At 35.8% G+C, this 18,692-nt stretch overlaps 2 protein-coding genes across 5 annotated transcripts in view; one reads left to right on the top strand and one right to left on the bottom strand.

The window, feature by feature from the left end:
* The window catches only part of LOC125658231 (acetylcholine receptor subunit alpha-like), a 16,103-nt gene extending 9,569 nt beyond the window's left edge, over positions 1-6,534 (top strand). The window contains exon 2 of one of the 2 annotated variants that reach the window (XR_007363660.1): positions 5,523-5,645. Coding sequence is in view for 1 of the 2 variants with exons in the window: in XM_048889409.2 (XP_048745366.1) it covers positions 5,523-6,449 (927 nt within the window). In the remaining variant the exon portion in view is untranslated. Of the gene's footprint in view, positions 1-5,522 lie in introns of both variants that reach the window. The other variant, XM_048889409.2, reaches the window with a different exon arrangement.
* LOC125658238 (D-beta-hydroxybutyrate dehydrogenase-like) lies at positions 4,555-18,692 on the bottom strand. 3 transcript variants are annotated; one of them, XR_007363661.2, is made up of 11 exons: positions 18,419-18,692; positions 17,135-17,256; positions 16,292-16,414; positions 15,479-15,582; positions 15,250-15,322; positions 12,646-12,707; positions 12,502-12,555; positions 11,489-11,588; positions 6,851-6,901; positions 6,549-6,669; positions 4,555-6,435 (listed from the first exon to the last, which is right to left on the bottom strand). XR_007363661.2 is itself a non-coding variant. In XM_048889425.2 (8 exons), exons 1-8 carry the CDS (start codon positions 18,574-18,576, stop codon positions 11,496-11,498), a joined length of 789 nt encoding a protein of 262 aa, XP_048745382.1. In that variant the 5' UTR covers positions 18,577-18,691; the 3' UTR covers positions 11,335-11,495. The 3 variants fall into 3 exon arrangements, 1 of the variants encoding a protein (XP_048745382.1); XR_007363662.2 differs by lacking the exon at positions 4,555-6,435 and having other exon boundaries at positions 6,550-6,686; XM_048889425.2 differs by lacking the exons at positions 4,555-6,435; positions 6,549-6,669; positions 6,851-6,901 and having other exon boundaries at positions 11,335-11,588; positions 18,419-18,691.

Genomic DNA, 18,692 nt, shown 5'->3' with positions numbered 1-18,692 from the left:
CAAAAATAATTTTCAAAAACCGACCAAATAAGCCGGCATAGGGTTATTTGAGTGTTTTAGTTGAATACTCAAAAATCATGACCATGCCAAGAAATCCCGTCCGGTCTGAATTCGTTGGCTTCAATAGGACCATATTACATGCTGATTAATAGTAGCCGTCGCTTATCTTTTAATTGCGGTCACTGATTTATAACGATTTTTCTATACCGGAGATTTTGCTAGGAATTTCTTGACAAGTATATATTTATATACATATATATATATATACATGTATATATATATATATATATATATATATATATATATATATATATATATGCACCACAATCATTACCAAGTTCAACTAATGCAGATAAAAAATATCGCGTATCAATGTGGTTTTCCCCGTCTTCAATTTGTTTAAGATTCTAGAGCTACAATCTTTTATCATCCATCATTGATTATTTTCAACGCTCTTTAACATCACACAACAAAAAAAGTTCAAGAGAAAAAGGGAGCTTTTACGATGCCTTATCCATTGATCCAATCACTACAGTAGTATCGCACCTGACCAGGTGCGCTGAATGATACATTCGCATGAAAATAATCAAGTGAATCCATCTTCCAGTCATGCTTCATCATGATGATCATCCATCGAGTCGAGAATAGAACGGAGAGACCTTTTTTATAATATAATATGATACTTTAATCATTAATTATGTTAAAGTACAATGTAATAATACGATATGCCCAATTAATGTAATGCAGTTACTGTAGATGTTTCGTTATTTTAGTCTGACAATGATAAATTCAAATGAACAGATAACCGCAATCGTTTATTAAGCACGTATTGGTTTTCCCTCTTTAATATATATGCATATTACATGTATATGGCCAGACTTCTCCGATTTAAATTGCAAATCTATCATTTATCGTTTCTTCTCGAGTTACGCGCGGATAATGGGGGTACAGACCAAATCAGCCATCGGTCTCGACCAAAACTGTGAAATGAATTTTTCACTATATGAATGCTTAGCGTACAGAGCGGTTATAGGGTTTATATCAGTGCGAATGTACATAGCGGTAAACGTTTTGTTGTCCTCAGAAAAGCAAATTACGAATGCGAGTACTAAGCACGCACTGTAGTTACTGCCATTAACATAGTACAGGTATCTTCCTATACCAGGACTATGGGTTTTTTAAAATTGTAAACTTTTCCATGCTATCTATGATGTGTTTCTCCCTACAAACAGTTGCCCAAATAGATTCACATTTTGGAAGAGGACGATCTTTCAGCTCTCGAGCCTTTCCAACCATTAATTGTAAAATGGTCTCATTAAACTTTGAGCTACAGGCCGAAATGCTGTTTCCTGTTACATATAAATGAAAATGTAAAATAAATATAATCCTTTAAAACAAAGTTTCTAACCAAAAGATAGTACTTGGATGTTATCCAGGACATATGAAGAACCAAAAAAAAATTGATCACTTATATATATATATATATATATATATATATATATCCAAATGTGAAAAATTGCCTCAGTGTCCGGTAATCAATAGGTACTAGTAAAATATTAAATAAGATATGACAACACGTTGTAAAACGTAAGCGCTTTCATTTTTTAAAAATCTCCAGACGCTTATTGTTATTTGTTGTACCTCCGTGCCCATGTCTATATATATATATATATATATATAAAAGTAATCCCCAATTATAATCTGACCCTTTATCCACCTGCAAAATGAAATCACATCGTTAACTTGATCTGAAAATATAGTAAAGCTAATAATGAAGGTATTCAATGATCCTTGAAACTCCTTGGCTGGTACAGTTTACACCAAGTATGTGCCATTTTTTATGGACACGTTTAGTAACCCCCTAATTCAGGTATCGATATGTACATGTAGACAGGAACATGTTTTAAACACGTTCTCTGGATATATACGAGAAGTAAAGTGCTCAAAACAAAAAATTATTCAGATTGGGATATTTTTTTTTTAAAATCTACGTAACAACGTTAACAATATGAAAAAGTAGCGATATCAAACTACTAGTATTATATTAATATAGAAGCCAACCTTACTGATGCAAGTATCAAAAGTTCTAAAATGTATTGGAAACTTTTGAAAGATATATTTAAAACTAAACCCAGGACCCAAATACCATCGCTTTAGGATATTAAAGGAAATGGTGATGTACACATTACATATAGACGAATTTGACTCCACTTTTTTGGCACTCTGTTTTCCCTAAAATAGCTCTAAAACTTCATTGTTATTTCGGATTTCAAACATTTCGGTTGAGCATCACTGAAGAGACATTATTTGTCGAAATGCGCATCTGGTGCATCAAAATTGGTACCGTATAAGTTTTACTTACAGCGATACCGACAAAGTTGAAGCGTTGAAAAAAATTGTGCGTCGATTTCATCAGTACACGAAGATAAATCTACACTACCAGTATTTTCTTTATCTTGTAATCGTGTATTCAATAGTATTGAAATAGTGGAGCAAGATATTATTGACATACTTTCTATTCTCCAGGTCAACAAGGCTGTAGAGCCAGATAAAAGAAGCCATAAAATGTTAGAGGCTACAATTTTTTGTGTCTCAACCCCTTTTGTGTTTTCTGTTTAATCGTTCTTTAAAAGAATGTGCATTTTTCTAAACAATGGAAGGTAGCTAACGTACTTCCTTTGTTTAAAAAAGGTAACCCGTCAGTATTGTCAAATTTTAGACCCATATCATTGTTGAATTGTGTTGGTAAAATCGTGGAACGTGTTATACATGTATTTAAATATGTATAAAATTATTTTCACTTAGATGACCTTTTTACAAATACCAAGCTGGTTTTTTTTACCTAGTCATTCAACTTTCTATCAGTTTATTGAAACATATGATCATATAGCAAAATCCGCAAATGTTGCTGTATGGTGTTTTGTGATTTGTCAAAGGCCTTTGATCGTGTATGGCATAAGAGACTTCATTTTAAGCTACACACTTAAGGAGTGAGTGGTAACTTATTGCAATGGTTTTAAAGCTATTTAAATTTAAGAACACAGAAATATAATGTCTATAACTGCAAATCTTTACATGTTGGAGTCCGTATTAGGTCATCTTTTACTTTTGATATATGTCAGTGGTGTTGCTGTAAACATGTCAAGTTTATGTAGGCTTTACGCTGATGATAATTCTTTGCAGAATTGTTCTACCAATATTTATGATATCCAATGCCTGTTGAATTTACTTCGGCTTGAACGATGGTCTAAACAATGGTTAAGTTTTAATCCTTCGAAAACAAAAGCCGTCTTCTTCAGTACAAAAGAAAAATACATATTTCCCTTGTTTACATTTTCAAAATTGCAATTCAGATTTTGTATCAACACACAAATACCTACATGTAGGTATCACTCACATTGTCAACATACATTGATTCGCTGTTAGCCAATGCTTATATAAAAAACCTTGGACTACTTAAAAAGTTACAGTTCAAGGTCTGTTCGAAAACTTTAGCTGCTACTTTCATTAGACCTCCGCTGGAATATGCCTCTGAATTATGGGGTGGGTGATCAAATCAAGATTCTGAAAAACTTGGAAAACTACAGTTAGCAGCAGCAAGATTAGTTATTGAACTTAAATCATTGGCATCACGGGAATCTCTATGTTTCGAAACTGGGTGGAAACCACTTATTGGTAGAAGATTGACAAAATTAAGAAAAACTATGTACAAAATTTATCACAATATAGTACCCGAGTATCTGAAAGAAATCTTACCAAATATTCGTTCACATGAATCAAATTACATTACCAGACAATCGCACAATTATGGCATTTCTAAATGCAAATTAAACATCTATAAATCATCTTTTGTAGAAAGAGGGGTACGTGAATGGAATTCCTATCTTAAAAAACCGATTGATCCCAATGGAAAGAAATATATAAAAAAAAATTCGGACGTCTTCACATTCTTTGAACATTGAGAAGGGCAGGCATAAAAATATTTCAAGAAGTAATAGGAATTGTACATTTTGTAACCTAAACGAGTTAGACGACGAATCTAATTTTATTTTAAAATGTCCTTTTAAAACGGTTTAAGAATTAAATATATCAAAAAATTTATTACAAGAAACCCAGTGTCTTTAAATTAGTAAAACTTCTTTAGTGTAAATAATACAAAAGAATTTAGGAAAGTTCCTACAACAGGCTACAAAGTTTCGATCTTCATGTAACTTATGAATTCTGTACTTGCTTCGACATATTATTCACGTGTATTGTTATATGTATGTTGAAATGCATTGATTTTATATCCTCAAAATTGTATCTGTATGTCTACTCACCCTCTACTATCTTATTTGTATATATTTGTAAATATTTTGTATTTATAACCGATGAGTTGTATAGATTAAGGAAATAAAAAATCTGAATCTTGCCCCTGGGAATAAGGCAATCTACGACACTAAGCTCGTTTAAAAAGTGTTTACGCCTCCAAAAATCGCACCTTTCATCCTTTTTTTCTTTCTTTCGGAGAACGCTATTGGAACGTAATCCATACGAGATTAAGACACAACTGTGAATTGAATATAGATTTATTTAGATGCAACACAATTGACAGTCCTTTGTATACTTGTGGTAAAGTAGAAGATGCTTACCATTTCCTTTTCTCAAGTGCAAAATACACCGCTCCAAGAAATGACCTATTTAATGCTATTTTTAGAATGGATAATTTGTATATACATGTAGTAGACACGCATGTTTTATTATGGGGAGATAACGCAATCAGTACCATAGATAATGAAAACTCATTTTCCTATCTTCAGTTCTGGTCGTTTTTGAGTTGATGGAATTTTTGAAAGCGATTACTTTGTACGTACTACATGCATATATTAATCAATTGTACATACATGTATATATTAATCAATTGTACATACACATCAACAGATATGATTTATCATATAATTGCTTTATGAAAGCAAATCATCGTTTGACCTTTGATACCTTTGTGTTTCATTTCTTGAACATTATCTTATGTGACCAATTGTCATATAGGAGAGAGCGTTCTAAGTTTTACGAACATGTGCTCAATCCTTTTGTTATAACATCAAAATTGGTACCGTATACGTTTTACATCTATACAATAAAATATGTGCAAATCAAATCATATATGTTTTCAATTTCACCGTCAAGTTAAAGAATTGTCGGCAAGATTGTAGATTATTTATACATGTAAATAAATGACTAATGGTAATATTGAACACCTATGTTTTCTACACGTAAATTGTGACAATATTTAAATAAAAGAGAGGGAGAGAAAAGAATTGTTAGTGGGTTACCGAGATAGGTAATATTTAATTCATATTTATACGCGAAATTAAGACTTCTTTTCATTCATCAGATCGTTCAAAATCTTAGTACTATACATGTACATCGTGATACCGAATCATAATAGTTTTGCTTTTCAACGCCTAAGTAAATCAATCTCCATATCATCTGGACTACTTTTATTCTCTTTAATGTTGAAAATACTTCCACCCTATTTTCAGAACGACATTTGGAAACCAGACCTGGTGCTAGGAAACGGATTCAAAAAGTTTGAAGAGCTTGGAGGATACTTCTACTACGTCGACATTCTTAGTGATGGAAATGTATTCTGGAAACCTTTCCAGGTCTTTCAAACTCTCTGTGCTGTCGATACGAAGTATTTCCCGTATGATAAACAAGTGTGCGATATCGTGTTCGTTGTATGGAGTTATACAGTACAGGATGTGGAGATTTTTAAGTCTGCAGAAGGGATCGATCTTTCCAACTATAAGGAGAGTGGCGTCTGGGAAATAACTTACACGGAAGCTAAAGTTAGCAAAAGTTCAGCTGAATCCAAAGTTACGTTTTCAGTCCACATAAAAAGAAAGCCTCTCTACTATGTGCTCAACATTATTGCTCCAATCTTGTTCTTGGGTCTCCTAACTATTCTCGTTTTCGTCTTGCCCGTTGATGCAGGAGAAAAGATGTCATATGCAATGACTGTCTTCCTGTCTTTCGCAGTATTTTTAACCATCATTAGTGCCCAGCTGCCAGTTAGTTCAGACAGTACTCCTGTTCTAACGATCTATATTTTGCTTCAGATGACAATGGGAGTGATGGTGTTGGTGATCACAGCCTTTCAAATTCGTTTGCATCACAGAGATGAGACAGTTCCCTTGTCAAAAGTATTTGAAATAATGGTAAAAGTTGATAAATGCTTGCGGTGTTCTAAGTCATGTCGACCTTCAAAGAATTTGATGATTTCTCCCACGCCAGAGAAGGACGATCGAGCTAACAATTATCAGGAAACGCTCGAGGAAGAAATTAAGAAAGGCCACACAGTTGAATGGAAGGATGTGACGTCTGCAATAGACCTTTTGGCCTTCTGGATCTTTCTCATCTTGTATATTGTTCTGACAGCATATCTATTCCTTTCTATTGCAACGTAAAGATAAATATTGTTCTCTGTAAAAACTATTATCAAACCACAGTAGAACATTCTGATAACTGTCATTACAGTTTTTCAATACAATATACATTGTACCTACTTTTTATGACGGGTTGGAAATCCGTGAGCTCACCCTGCATGTTTAGTTGATACGAACAGAATTTCACGGGTTTGTATCGCCTTTAGTTTAATGATTTGACATGGTGTAGATTTCTATAATACTAGATGAAGGGGAAATCTATAACACGGAGAGAGAGGCACATATACAGCTATAATAGTATCACTTCAAAATACATTTAAAATATTTGTGTTGGCCAGGTACAATTAGAAAATGAAGATAAGAGTGATGAAATTAATAAATAACATAATACAAAGTCGAGGGTATGGCAAACACGAACTCACCTGTTGACACTGACCGTGGTCCCTATATCTTCATCATGTAAACGGAGTAATCTGTAGTCAAAATCGGTATGTAAATAACGTCCCAACAATTAGAATGAAACACGTCAGGTAAAATGTTGTGATTGCAATTAGATCATTATAACAATCATAAAGTTAGCGAAATGTTGATCACTTTGAATGAGACTGTTGAAATCCCTGTAGCATCATCTTATTTGTCAGTAGTCTATCTTGATCAAACGCAGAACGTGCTATATGTATCACGTATCGAATCAGTTGAAAGACAAAATCATCATATGTGCAGATGAATTCAATGTATGGGAAGTTGAGACGTACAATGGAGAAGCTAATTAAAGTAATCCCGTTTGTCATTAAGTTGAGCTATTAGTTCGCCGTTGACGTATATGTTCCGTAAATTGTGTACATAAGAGACTCCCTGGTGTCTTTTATTTCGAGTTCACTAAGATATATTTAATTAAATGAGTGATTGGTGTCTTTTATTTCGATTTCAATAGGATATATATAATTGAGATACGAATAAATGTGAGAATTCTTATAGTTAAAGAGAAAGGAAACCCAAAAGATTTTTACATGATAAATGATAGGATTAATCATATAATAAAGATTTGTCATACAATTCTGTTGATATATGGCCTAGATAAGCTTCAGTACTGATTTGAAAACGTCAAAAGTTGAAATTCCCGCGATCTATAGACGCTGCCATGATGTGTAACTCTTTTGTATTTAAGACCACAGAAATTAATAATTTGACGTCACACCGTCTGTTCCGGTTTTGATTAGATTCTAAGATCATCCACAGGTGCTTGTGTTCAGGACCCCCCCCCCCCTCCGAATAAGCTACATGAGTTGATTTAATTTTTTTCTCTTGGACATATTTCTAATGAACGTCTTTCATACCCATTAAGTCCAAAATAATTCAAAATAAGCCTTTTAAAAAAAAAAATATCCTCACTGGTTATTACAACAGAACTTATAATAACCATTGAGGGTATTTTTTTAAAGGGCTTATTTTGAATTACATGTATTTTGGACGTTATGGGTATGCAAGACGTTGACATACATTAGAAATATTTTCAACAAAAAATTAATTAAATCAACTCATGTAGCTTATTCGGAGGGGAGGGGGGGGGGTCCTGAACCCAAGCACCTCTGAGATAATCAAAGATATGCATGTGGTAGATCTTACGAATAAATAGGTTGATGCCTTCCTGGCAAGCAGTTAATTACACTAATGCGAAGGGGAGATGTGAAAAAAGGTTGGTTTGAAATGAAAAGACTACGTAAACTGTGGATCCATCATTTGCGTAATGACAAGTGAGGTTCAAGACATCTGTATGAAGAACGTTTACCGTCTGCGACTTGACTGAACGTCTTCTTTTCTCAATTTCTTCTTGCAAAAGAACGGGCTCAAATCTATACGGCTCCAAACTTAACTGTTCGTGACTTGTCATGTTTACAGTGCTGCTGATGAAACAAACCGGAATAGACGGTGTGACATCATAAATTAACCTTCAATGGCCACTCTCTTAGCGGCGGGTAATTTAAAATACATGATAGATTAATATTGATTTAATTGTTAAGCAATGATTTTTGTTGTTAAAGACTGTCAATTACGATATCAGTAAGTAATACTTTATTCATAAAAGCAACTATGTGGTTAGGGTTGCCTTTCCCTTTAAGACGTCAAACGAGAATGTTGGAAACGTCTGAATGTCGAGCTGAAGGTCACAGTAAGAGATTTTTTTCTTCTCATGTGGAAGCTTTTGAATAAATTCTGTCTCGTGAATACAAAAACAGGTCAGCCATTAAAGTAGCACAATTCTTGCCCATGGGAATTCCCACAATTTGTTTAAGAAAACCTAATCACCAAAGACTGTGAGTACTATCAATGAGGAACTCCAGCATTTTTTAAATATTTGTCACAGCGTTGAGACTAAAGGGCCGGTCACACAGCATTCCACGTCTAAATCACGTACAAAAAGTTATGAAAATCTGGTGGACGTGGTCGTAAGTGGTAATTTTTGGTCAATGTTGGCTTGGCCGTGCTTTGTACGGGGTATGGCTGTCGGCGGCTGTTCCACTGCTGAAGCACTGCCTAAGCACGGCTAACCACGTCTATGTACGCGGAAAAATCCACTTGTCACTGATAAGCCGCAAAACACACGCTATTTCCCTTGATACCAACGCGTAACACCCGTCTGATGACCGTGCTCTTCCCGTGATAGACCGCTAAACTTTCGCGTCTTACTGCGTCTCCCCAAGTTTTAATCACTGCCGGAACACGGATTATCACGTTTGTTTCACGTGTGTTGCATGTCTTTACCACGTGTGCCGCCCGTGGTTGTCCGCGGGCTAAACTTTTGAGCAGTTCAAAACTTTTTGCCGCGTCCGACGCCGTTCCGATTTCTCCCCGCGTCCTACCACGTCTATAAATCGACTGTAGCTCGTCTTAAACTCGACATCAACGCGAACAACATCGTCTGCTTCACAGGAGACCACTTTTTGACGGGTTTTGGCCGTGATTAAGCCGTAAAGCGCTGTGTGACCGGGCCTTAACGTCGTTGCATATAAATAAGGGCTAACTCCTTGATCAAGTAGTTTTTATTTCATATATCGTGTCCATTTTATGTTTTCATTTGTTTGTCTTCAAGCATTTTTTACCAACACTAGGCAAGGTACCACAAGTTTAGACCTATATTTGGTGGTCAGGACCGTACCAGTGAGGGATCTTTAAATCAACGTGTCACAATGACAAGGGACTTTTGGTTTTAAGGTCATATCCGAAACACTCGCGATTCTCACTTCTAAATCCCGAGCGTTTGGAGAAGGGCCAGTCACTAACTACATATGTATGTTTACTTCTGAAAGGTGAAGATAACGAACAGTGATCAATCTCATAACTCCTATAAGCAATACAAAATAGATAGTTGGACTAACACGGACCCCTGGACACACCAGAGGTGGGATCAGGTGCCTAGGAGGAGTAAGCATCCCCTGTCGAACAGTTACACCCACCGTGAGCCCTATATCCTGACCAGGTAAACGGAGTTATCCGTAGTCAAAATCAGTGTGCCAATAACGGCCTAACAATTGGTATTAAACATGTCAGACAGCATTTGACCCAATGATAGGTTGTATTGACGAACTAGATCGTTATAACGACCATATAATTTGTGAAATGCTGACTTCAATCGAGACTGTTGAAACCCCTATACCATGAACGTGTTTGTCAGTACCTTGCCTCGATTTAAAAACTTATTATACGCAGAACAAGCTCTTGCGTATCGAATCAGTTGAGAGATATAAACGCCATACACAGGTGATAATGGAATATTGCTTTGGTTTGACGCGGCCATAGCACGAGCGTGATTCGAACTCACGACCTTCCGGGTACGACGCACCATGGGAAGCGGACAGGAGTGAACTGAAACTACTTAGCTAGCGAAGTTGACTTCTGCGAACTGTCACATTTCAAACGTGAAAAACGTGCACGCGGTCGTGGCAAAATCAGACAATTGTCCATTTGATTGTGCTGGCTTCACCGTCCTGTATATACTAACTCTGCCGGTTAGGACTCTTCGGATAACTACTTTATGACAAACGGGATGTAGCAATATTCCATTATCATCTGAATATAGTGTTATGTTTTTCTATCGATTCGATACACAAGAGTTTGTTCTACGTATGGTCAGTTTTTAAATTGAGACAGGCTACTGTCACAATCTAATTAAAATCATATTTCTTAGATCCGCGCCGTGTAGTCTTAAACAGAGTATACGGCGCGGATCAAAGAAGTCTGGTTTTAATTAAAGTGGCTACTGACAAATACGTTGATGTTACTGGGGTTTGAACAGTCTCGTTTGAAATTAGTGTTTTGCAACTCCTATGGTCCTTCTAACAATACAAATTGACCAATACAACCTACCATTGAGCAAAATGCTGTCTGACATGTTTCATATCAATTGCGGCAGTTCTTGTACATACTGATTTTGACTACAGATTAATCCGTTTACCCAGTCGAGAAATATGGTCGACAGGGTATGCTTACATCTCCTAGACACCTGATCCGACCTCTGGTATATCCAGGGGTCCGTGTTTGTTCTGCTGTTATTTTATGTATTTTTATAGTTATGAATTGATCATTATTCGTTTTCTTCACCATTTCATCCTGAGGAATAATACTAAGGCGGTGAGCTTCATAGTCTGCAAAACATTTTCCATTTATATTCACTAACCACGAACGTTCTTGTAGCCATTTGAAAATTACCAGAGCTCTTTCTTTCCTTTATATTTGTTTTTGATATAGGGCTTTTGTTTTCAGAAGTCGCACATTCTGATTCGTTGTTTTTAAATATTTTCTGTATTTATGTTGCTTCTTAACCCTGTCATTTTGGTAAATATGTAACCCGAATAATGATCTCCATCGTAAAGTTGCATATGCGACCGTTTTACTCTCAACTCGGAGCACTGTTTAACTTTTTATTTGCGTTGTTTAACTAGTACTCTGTTCATAACTCGCTTTCCTGGTTTGAAATAGCTACAAAATCAACAAATATTGGTATTTCAAGAAATCAGGATAAAACCACATTGATCATAAGCAGATACTAATTTAAAAAATACTATTAAATCAATGTATGGTTTCTCCTCCGTCCATGGGAATGGCGGTTCCTGTCATATTATCAGCATCAGGGGAACACAAGAAGAGAACCATACCAGCGATCTACAAACAATTAAAAGATCTTCATTAATACGATATGCCACCGTATTATACTGTTGTCCATATAATAAACACATACCACAGTTGCTGTTATACCTCAGAACGATTTTGCTATATAAATGTTAGGTGAATAAATTCCTTCTTCTGGATAAAGCTAGCCGTGAAATAGTTTCTGAACTATCTGCCCATATGCCTATATTTTCCCGCGTTTTCTTTTTCGGAATATCTCTAGTATTATCAAATCTGTGAGGTCAAAGCCCGATAACTCTAGTCAGTTTACCAAACGACAATGGAGACGGGTAAACTTCACTTTGGTATGTCCGACACAAGTAAAGTCAACTTTGAATTGGTATAATAAAACACCCATTTACATGTACTGACTATTCGGACAATATAGCAAAATTGACCCCCCCCCCCTCCTCGACAGCAATTATTTCCCTCGGCTGCGCCTCAGGAAATAGTTGCTGTCTTGGAGGACAATAAACTTGCTTTTGTCCTCATATCCAGTAAATAGGTATATAATATATAACACTGTGCCGCGATTCTATGGACCGAGTACTACACTGTGTATTGTGGTGTCACATATACAATACTGTGTAATCATTCAATTTCGAAGACTTTCACTTCTTTCATGTCAAGGTTTAAGAATTCACTAACAATGATACTGTACAAACATAAATAATCTCGGGTATTCGGCTACATTGTACGAAATTGAGCATCCTCGAATACTCTGGAAATAAACTGTTCTAGAAAATATTGAATGCTTAACGTCCTTCTTGAATTTAACAATTAGCTAACAGTTTGAATGCATGTACTTAAAAACATTATCGGTATTCAAGGCTACATGTAGCAAAAATTAAATCCCCAGACTTAATGTTAGGGATGGGATTGTGCATGAAATGGAAAATCCACGCACCTGTGATGGTTCAGTTGCTTTTCCTGATGGTGAATCTTTTGTGAACAAGTCTTTCTACAATGAAATATGCGAAGTATAATTCATTTGATATAAACATAATATTTTAGAAATATTACTTTACCAGGAACACGGTAATTTTCATACCTTTGCATCTTCCAGCGACATGTTCATTTTTTCAGCATGTATCTTGGCCTCAGGTACTACAACTTTAGAATGTGAATTTCGTTATTTATTTTCTACATTGGGAATGTTTTTCCATTTTAAAATTTTGCAATTAATAGCGAGCGAAGCGACGCGACGAGCTCGCTCCAATGATTACACATATGAGTCACGTGATTTGCTCTTTATCAGTTGAAAAAAGATGAGTATCACCCACAATGCTTCTGGAAAAATGTCGCCGTCACTGCGGTATACTTCATTGACAATCCCGTAATTAAATTAATTAGATTGTTTAGAAAGTACCATAAACGTTTTGAAATTCCAGACAAGATTTCTCATAGCTTCAAACGTTTTGTGTTTGCTTGGTTTGAAAGAAGAAGAAATTGTTGCTAATATGACGTCACGATGTAACTGTTTACATCCACTGCATGATAGAGGGCGAAGCCCTCTCACGGCCCGAAGGGCCGTGAGAGCGGAGCTCTCCCTATAGGTAACACGTATATACATGTTTAAAAGGAAAATATAGGAAAACAATGAAAAACTAAACCATACCTATGGAACTTGAAACTTTTGGTACTAATGGCGTCGATTCGAATACTATCGCGTGGACATGTATTTCTCCATTTTGAATCTCGTCTACCCTAGTTCACGTCGTTCTGAGATGTTACATAAAATTCGTAAAAGCATGTAAATCTTATTTTCTTAATCATATATAATCACTCCACCATTAACGCCATATTTGTTGTTGTGGTTCAAACGCTGTTTGTAAATTTGCTAAATAACGACGCTGAATATGACGTCACAATGTACTGTTTACATCGATTGCGTTATATTTCCCGCGTTCAATATATAGGCGGATCAAATATCCAAAATTAGGATGTTTTGATACAGCTCCGTCCTCGTGCTAACTTCGGGTTGTTTTTGTTCTGTTTTGGATATGGATACCAATGCCAAAATTTGTTTTTGTCCTCAAACACGGTCACGCCGTAAAACATATTATTTCCCGCGTTAAATAAAGAGGCGGATAAAATGTCTATAAGTCGTTGCAAGATGTTTTAAATGGGCTTCGCTCGTCTCAACGATCACACCGTACAACATATTAGCGAGCGAAGCTCGCGTCGCGAAGCGACGCGACGAGCTCGCTCCAATGATTACACATATGAGTCACGTGATTTGCTCTTTATCAGTTGAAAAAAGATGAGTATCACCCATAATGCTTCTGGAAAAATGTCGCCGTCACTGCGGTATACTTCATTGACAATCCCGTAATTAAAATAATTAGATTGTTTAGAAAGTACCATAAATGTTTTAAATTCCAGACAAGATTTCTCATAGCCTCAAACGTTTTGTGTTTGCTTGGTTTGAAAGGAGAAGAAAATTGTCGCTAATATGATGTCACAATGTAACTGTTTACATCCACCGCATGATATTTCCCGCGTTAAATAAAGAGGCGGATAAAACGTCTATAAGTCTTGTTGCAAGATGTCACTAGGCTTCGCTCGTCTCAACGGTCACACCGTACAACATATTATAAAACAATATAATATAAGATAAAACTCCGGCCGTGTAACTATTAATTTACAAATAATGTCAATTACATTTTGTACATAAAAAAAGTTTATGACTAAAACTTCTATGAAATTCGAAGTGCCGGAATATCTTTGTAACATTTTATTGATATACAAATATATAGTCAACCAATCAATGCCAGACTTCATACATGTAATTTGAAACATAGTTATTTTTGGATTTTAAGATTATTTAGAACCATGAGAGTATAGGTTTTTGGATCAAAATAAATCAAAGTTGGGAGCGTTAGGAAAGGTCAAGTTAATTGTCATACTTTCTGATGAATCCGAATAGTGTTATCTGGCATTAAACTGGTACGTTTATGGCACAGGCAACTGCATCGTTTGGGGTCGAATTTACTATTAAAGAGTACTTTTTAGTAGTAAATTCGACTCCAAGCGATGCAATTGCCTGTGGTTTGTGGTTGATGTAAATAGTTGCTTATTTCTTATCTAATTATATAATGCTACATACCGTATGTTATTGACGCATTTTGCCGCATTATACATAGTTTCACGTTATTAATTTTGAATTTACAGAGTGGCACGCACATGCAGTTTTTACCAAATTTATTATTTACTTACGCCTAGTAAATTCAAAATTTATCTGACGAAGGGTGTATAAAAACAGTGTCATGTTTAAATTTTGAATTTATCGGGCAGAAGTAAACACTAAATTTTGTAGATACTGCATGCTATTATGTTTTCAGGACCTTTTTCCGTAACGGATGCATGTATCACGTTGAAATTTGGTCACAATTTCTCCCTCAAGAAGTCAACATTTCCAAATGAAATACACACAACAAAACGGAACACATACAGTATGTGTCGTATGAATTCCCCATGCTAATTTCATCAATGAAGTTCTGGATTATACATGCATATGATTCACCCTTTATACTGATTTAAGGTCGTGAAAATATTGGCATTTATTCTTTGTGTCTATGGGAGTACAAATGATTTCACTAGTCTAATGGCTGACGCACAAATACAATATTTTGATGCGTTTACTAAAACATACGTGGTGTGTTGGTCCATGCTGGGCAAATGGCATTGCATGTGATTCCAAAGGCCGCTGTATCCATAGCAACAGCCTAATACAAGAATAAAATCAAAAGCACAGTGGAATGTATTCATAATTCTTATCGTTACCAAGCACATTGTACCAAATGAGAGTAGGAGGCATTAGAAAAAACTACTCACAATTTCTCCAAAGAAAATCTATGCTAATCTACATGTATGTATATTACCCGCGTGAGTCCAACTAGGCCCGTCTTTGATGTAATATACGGCGACTTATTACAATGGGCCAAAAGTCCCAATACTGATGAAATGTTAATGATTTTTCCCCAACCTGTAATAGAACAGAATATTATTTACTTGGACATTAAATAAAACTTCTGGACAGTATAATTACCTAATAAATGTTAAGTTTTCTTTCCAATAGTGTAGATATATAGAGAAAGGTATGGACAAGAGCAAACTGATTATCGCCTTAGTAAATTCATTCTGATCTAAATGTGGTAATCGTTTTGCTGTTGAACATTCGGTTGTATACATGAAGAAATGGAGATAACGAACATTGATCGATCTCATAAATCCCATAGGGGATATAAAATTAGACGGGCAAACACGGACCCTGGATATGTACAAGAGGTGGAATCAGGTTCCTAGTTTGACTAAGCATTTCCTGTTGACCGGTCACACTCGCCTCGATCAGATAAACAAAGTAATCCTTAGTCAAAATTACCACGTCATGAACGGCTGAACAATAGGTGTTAAACATGCCAGACAACATTCAACCCAGTGATAGCTTGTTTCTAAATTGCAAACTAGATCATTATATAATGACCATAGAATTTGTAAAACGAGACTGCGACATTCTGAAATTTATCAATTTCAAATTTTAAAACATTTATCACTGTTCTGTTTAAATACCGATCAGAATTTGTACAAGTAGACGGCTACACATATATAACATATCAATAGTGTATGTAGTTGCGGGTAACATTAAAATCTAGAACAACTGTCACCAGTGAAAGTATAATAATAGTAATTGTCACCTTTTTTCTTCATAGATGGAATTACATGTTTGCACAACATGAATGGAACTGTCAAATTCACTTGTATAATTTCGTTCCAAAATTCCAAAGGCATCTCATCTACAGGGCCTACATGTTGCACGCCTGAAATATATATATCATCTACTGTCCTTACTAAATAGAGATGCATCATTTTTTAAATTCCATTTTCTATTTCGATGAACATTTGCGATTGTTACATATAAGTTTTCAGTAGTATCCTCGTGTAGTTATTTGCTGAGTCCTAACCGGCAAAGTTATAGTCTTGTAAGACATCTCTGATCGTGTTTTTTTCTCTCATTCTAAAGGACTAAAGCCAAAATTGCATGATTTGACCCTGTCAATCTTTGAAAATAAAACTTTATATTTATAGAAGAAATCTTAGGGCAGACTTTAATTAGAATTTATACTATTAATTAACTACCTTAGCAATACAACGACGTCAAAATAACGTTACAACGCAAATGCATTCATTTCATTGCTATATTTAGAAGCCTGTTGAAAGAAAACGCGTAGAGGAAATTGGATAAAATTAATTGTTTTAAAAAGCAGATTTTGTAGCCTTTTGACCCCCAAAAGATTTTAAATTTTGGAAACAGGGCCATTTTTCATGATTTATGGCTTTAGTCCTTTAAAATGTTATTGACTATATTCATTTATACATTATTTTCCTTTATGAAGAAGAAGAAAAGATATGTCTGACTAAAATGGGGATGGGTAGAGGACAGCACTTCTTCACTTCAATTATACAAGACGAGAAGATACGGGTAGGTAAATGAAAAGGGAAGAATAACAGAAACTCATAGAAGAAACAGTTCTACCTACCGGCATTGTTTACAAGGATATCGATTCCCTCGGGGAATATCTGGTCAGCTTGATTACATAAATTTAGAACGTTGTTACTCTCCCGGAGATCACATTGAATGTAGTGTACATTACCAACAGCCCTGTCAAAAAAATCTTTGTAAGTAATTTGAAGAAATAACAACAAACAGATCGTAAATGACATGGCATTACCAACAATATCACCAAAGCTTCGCAGATGTTCTCCTAAACAGACTGGCTAAAATCCCACGAAATCATATAACGTCATGATGAATCGGACGTTCCTACTTGAATTACATGTTAACATGTAAGACATAACTTAATTCTCTGGGTATGTTTTGCACTTATTTAATAAAAACTGCGAAATGGCTGTAATCAACTTGAATCTTTTAGTTCTGCCGTCGTTTATGTCATAAAGTTAGACTGATGATGGCATATACAGCTGTACCTGGAAACCAGTCCCGCAGGAAACCGTCCCGCAGGAAACCGTCCCGCAGTAGCCCCGGGGTCAACTCTCGATCCCCGCACCGCAACCTTCTTGGAACGCTGAACAGTGGAACTGTGTTTTCGCCAAATCCCTCCACTTTTTTTAAAACGTTCATTTTTCGTGCAAATTAAGTTATTTTCACGTGCAAAATAAGATATATTGGGGGCTTGGTCCCCACCCCACTCGTTTGGTGGTAGTAATGAATGGCAAGAATGTAACCTTGAATGAACTGATGAATTGAAGGTCAAACAAAGCATCCCCTTTCCAATTAAGGAATATGAAGTTTGGGCAAAAGACAATTGTTTAAAATTGTTTAGGTTTAAGTTTCTTTTATGCTTGAGAACGATTTTAAAAGACAAATTCTTCTCCGGCTGTCCAGACACTTTGAAAAACTATGCTAGGTGTCTGCATACGATTCTACTCTTTTTAAGAAACGATAACTCAGCACTACGAAGTGAATTATGTGAGGGTTTTTTCAATTGGCAGCCGCCATGTATAGATTATGAGGCAGCCGTCAATTATATTAATTCTATATCGTGGCACCTACCGGCTTCCGTAATTTATGGACTGGGTTCTTAACACGCAGTGTACCATCGTTTACTAGCAATATGACTCATGCAAATTACGTAAGACCTAGAACTTTGAAGTTAATGGTAGGGTATTTGATTTATCTAGGTCGGTTTCTGGGTCGTTTTACAAGTTTGATTTTCATCATTATTCGCAGATATCGCGATGATAAAATGTACGGATCAGTCAATATTTTGTACTATAAATTGAATGCTCTACATGTTACTTACGCGCTTTGAATGTCCTGTAAAGGTTCTTGGGCGTTTTCGGGTGATCTTGAACCCGTTACAATAACGGAGCATCCCTTGGATGCCAGAAGTTTGGCCGTGGCTTGTCCAATCCCACTGGTTGACCCAGTTATTAAGGCTGCTTTCCTAGCTAAGAACATGTTTATATACTAGAAACGCTGAAAATAGAATATCTCGATTTTGTTTGTTAAATATGGAAACCCAACGACTTTTAAATCAATTTGATGCCTTCTCTTGTTATCAGTCCGAAAATGAA

This window comes from Ostrea edulis, chromosome 9 (genome assembly GCF_947568905.1).
Source record: "Ostrea edulis chromosome 9, xbOstEdul1.1, whole genome shotgun sequence".
Lineage (NCBI taxonomy): Eukaryota > Metazoa > Mollusca > Bivalvia > Ostreida > Ostreidae > Ostrea > Ostrea edulis.
This window is presented reverse-complemented; position numbering and strand designations above follow the sequence as displayed.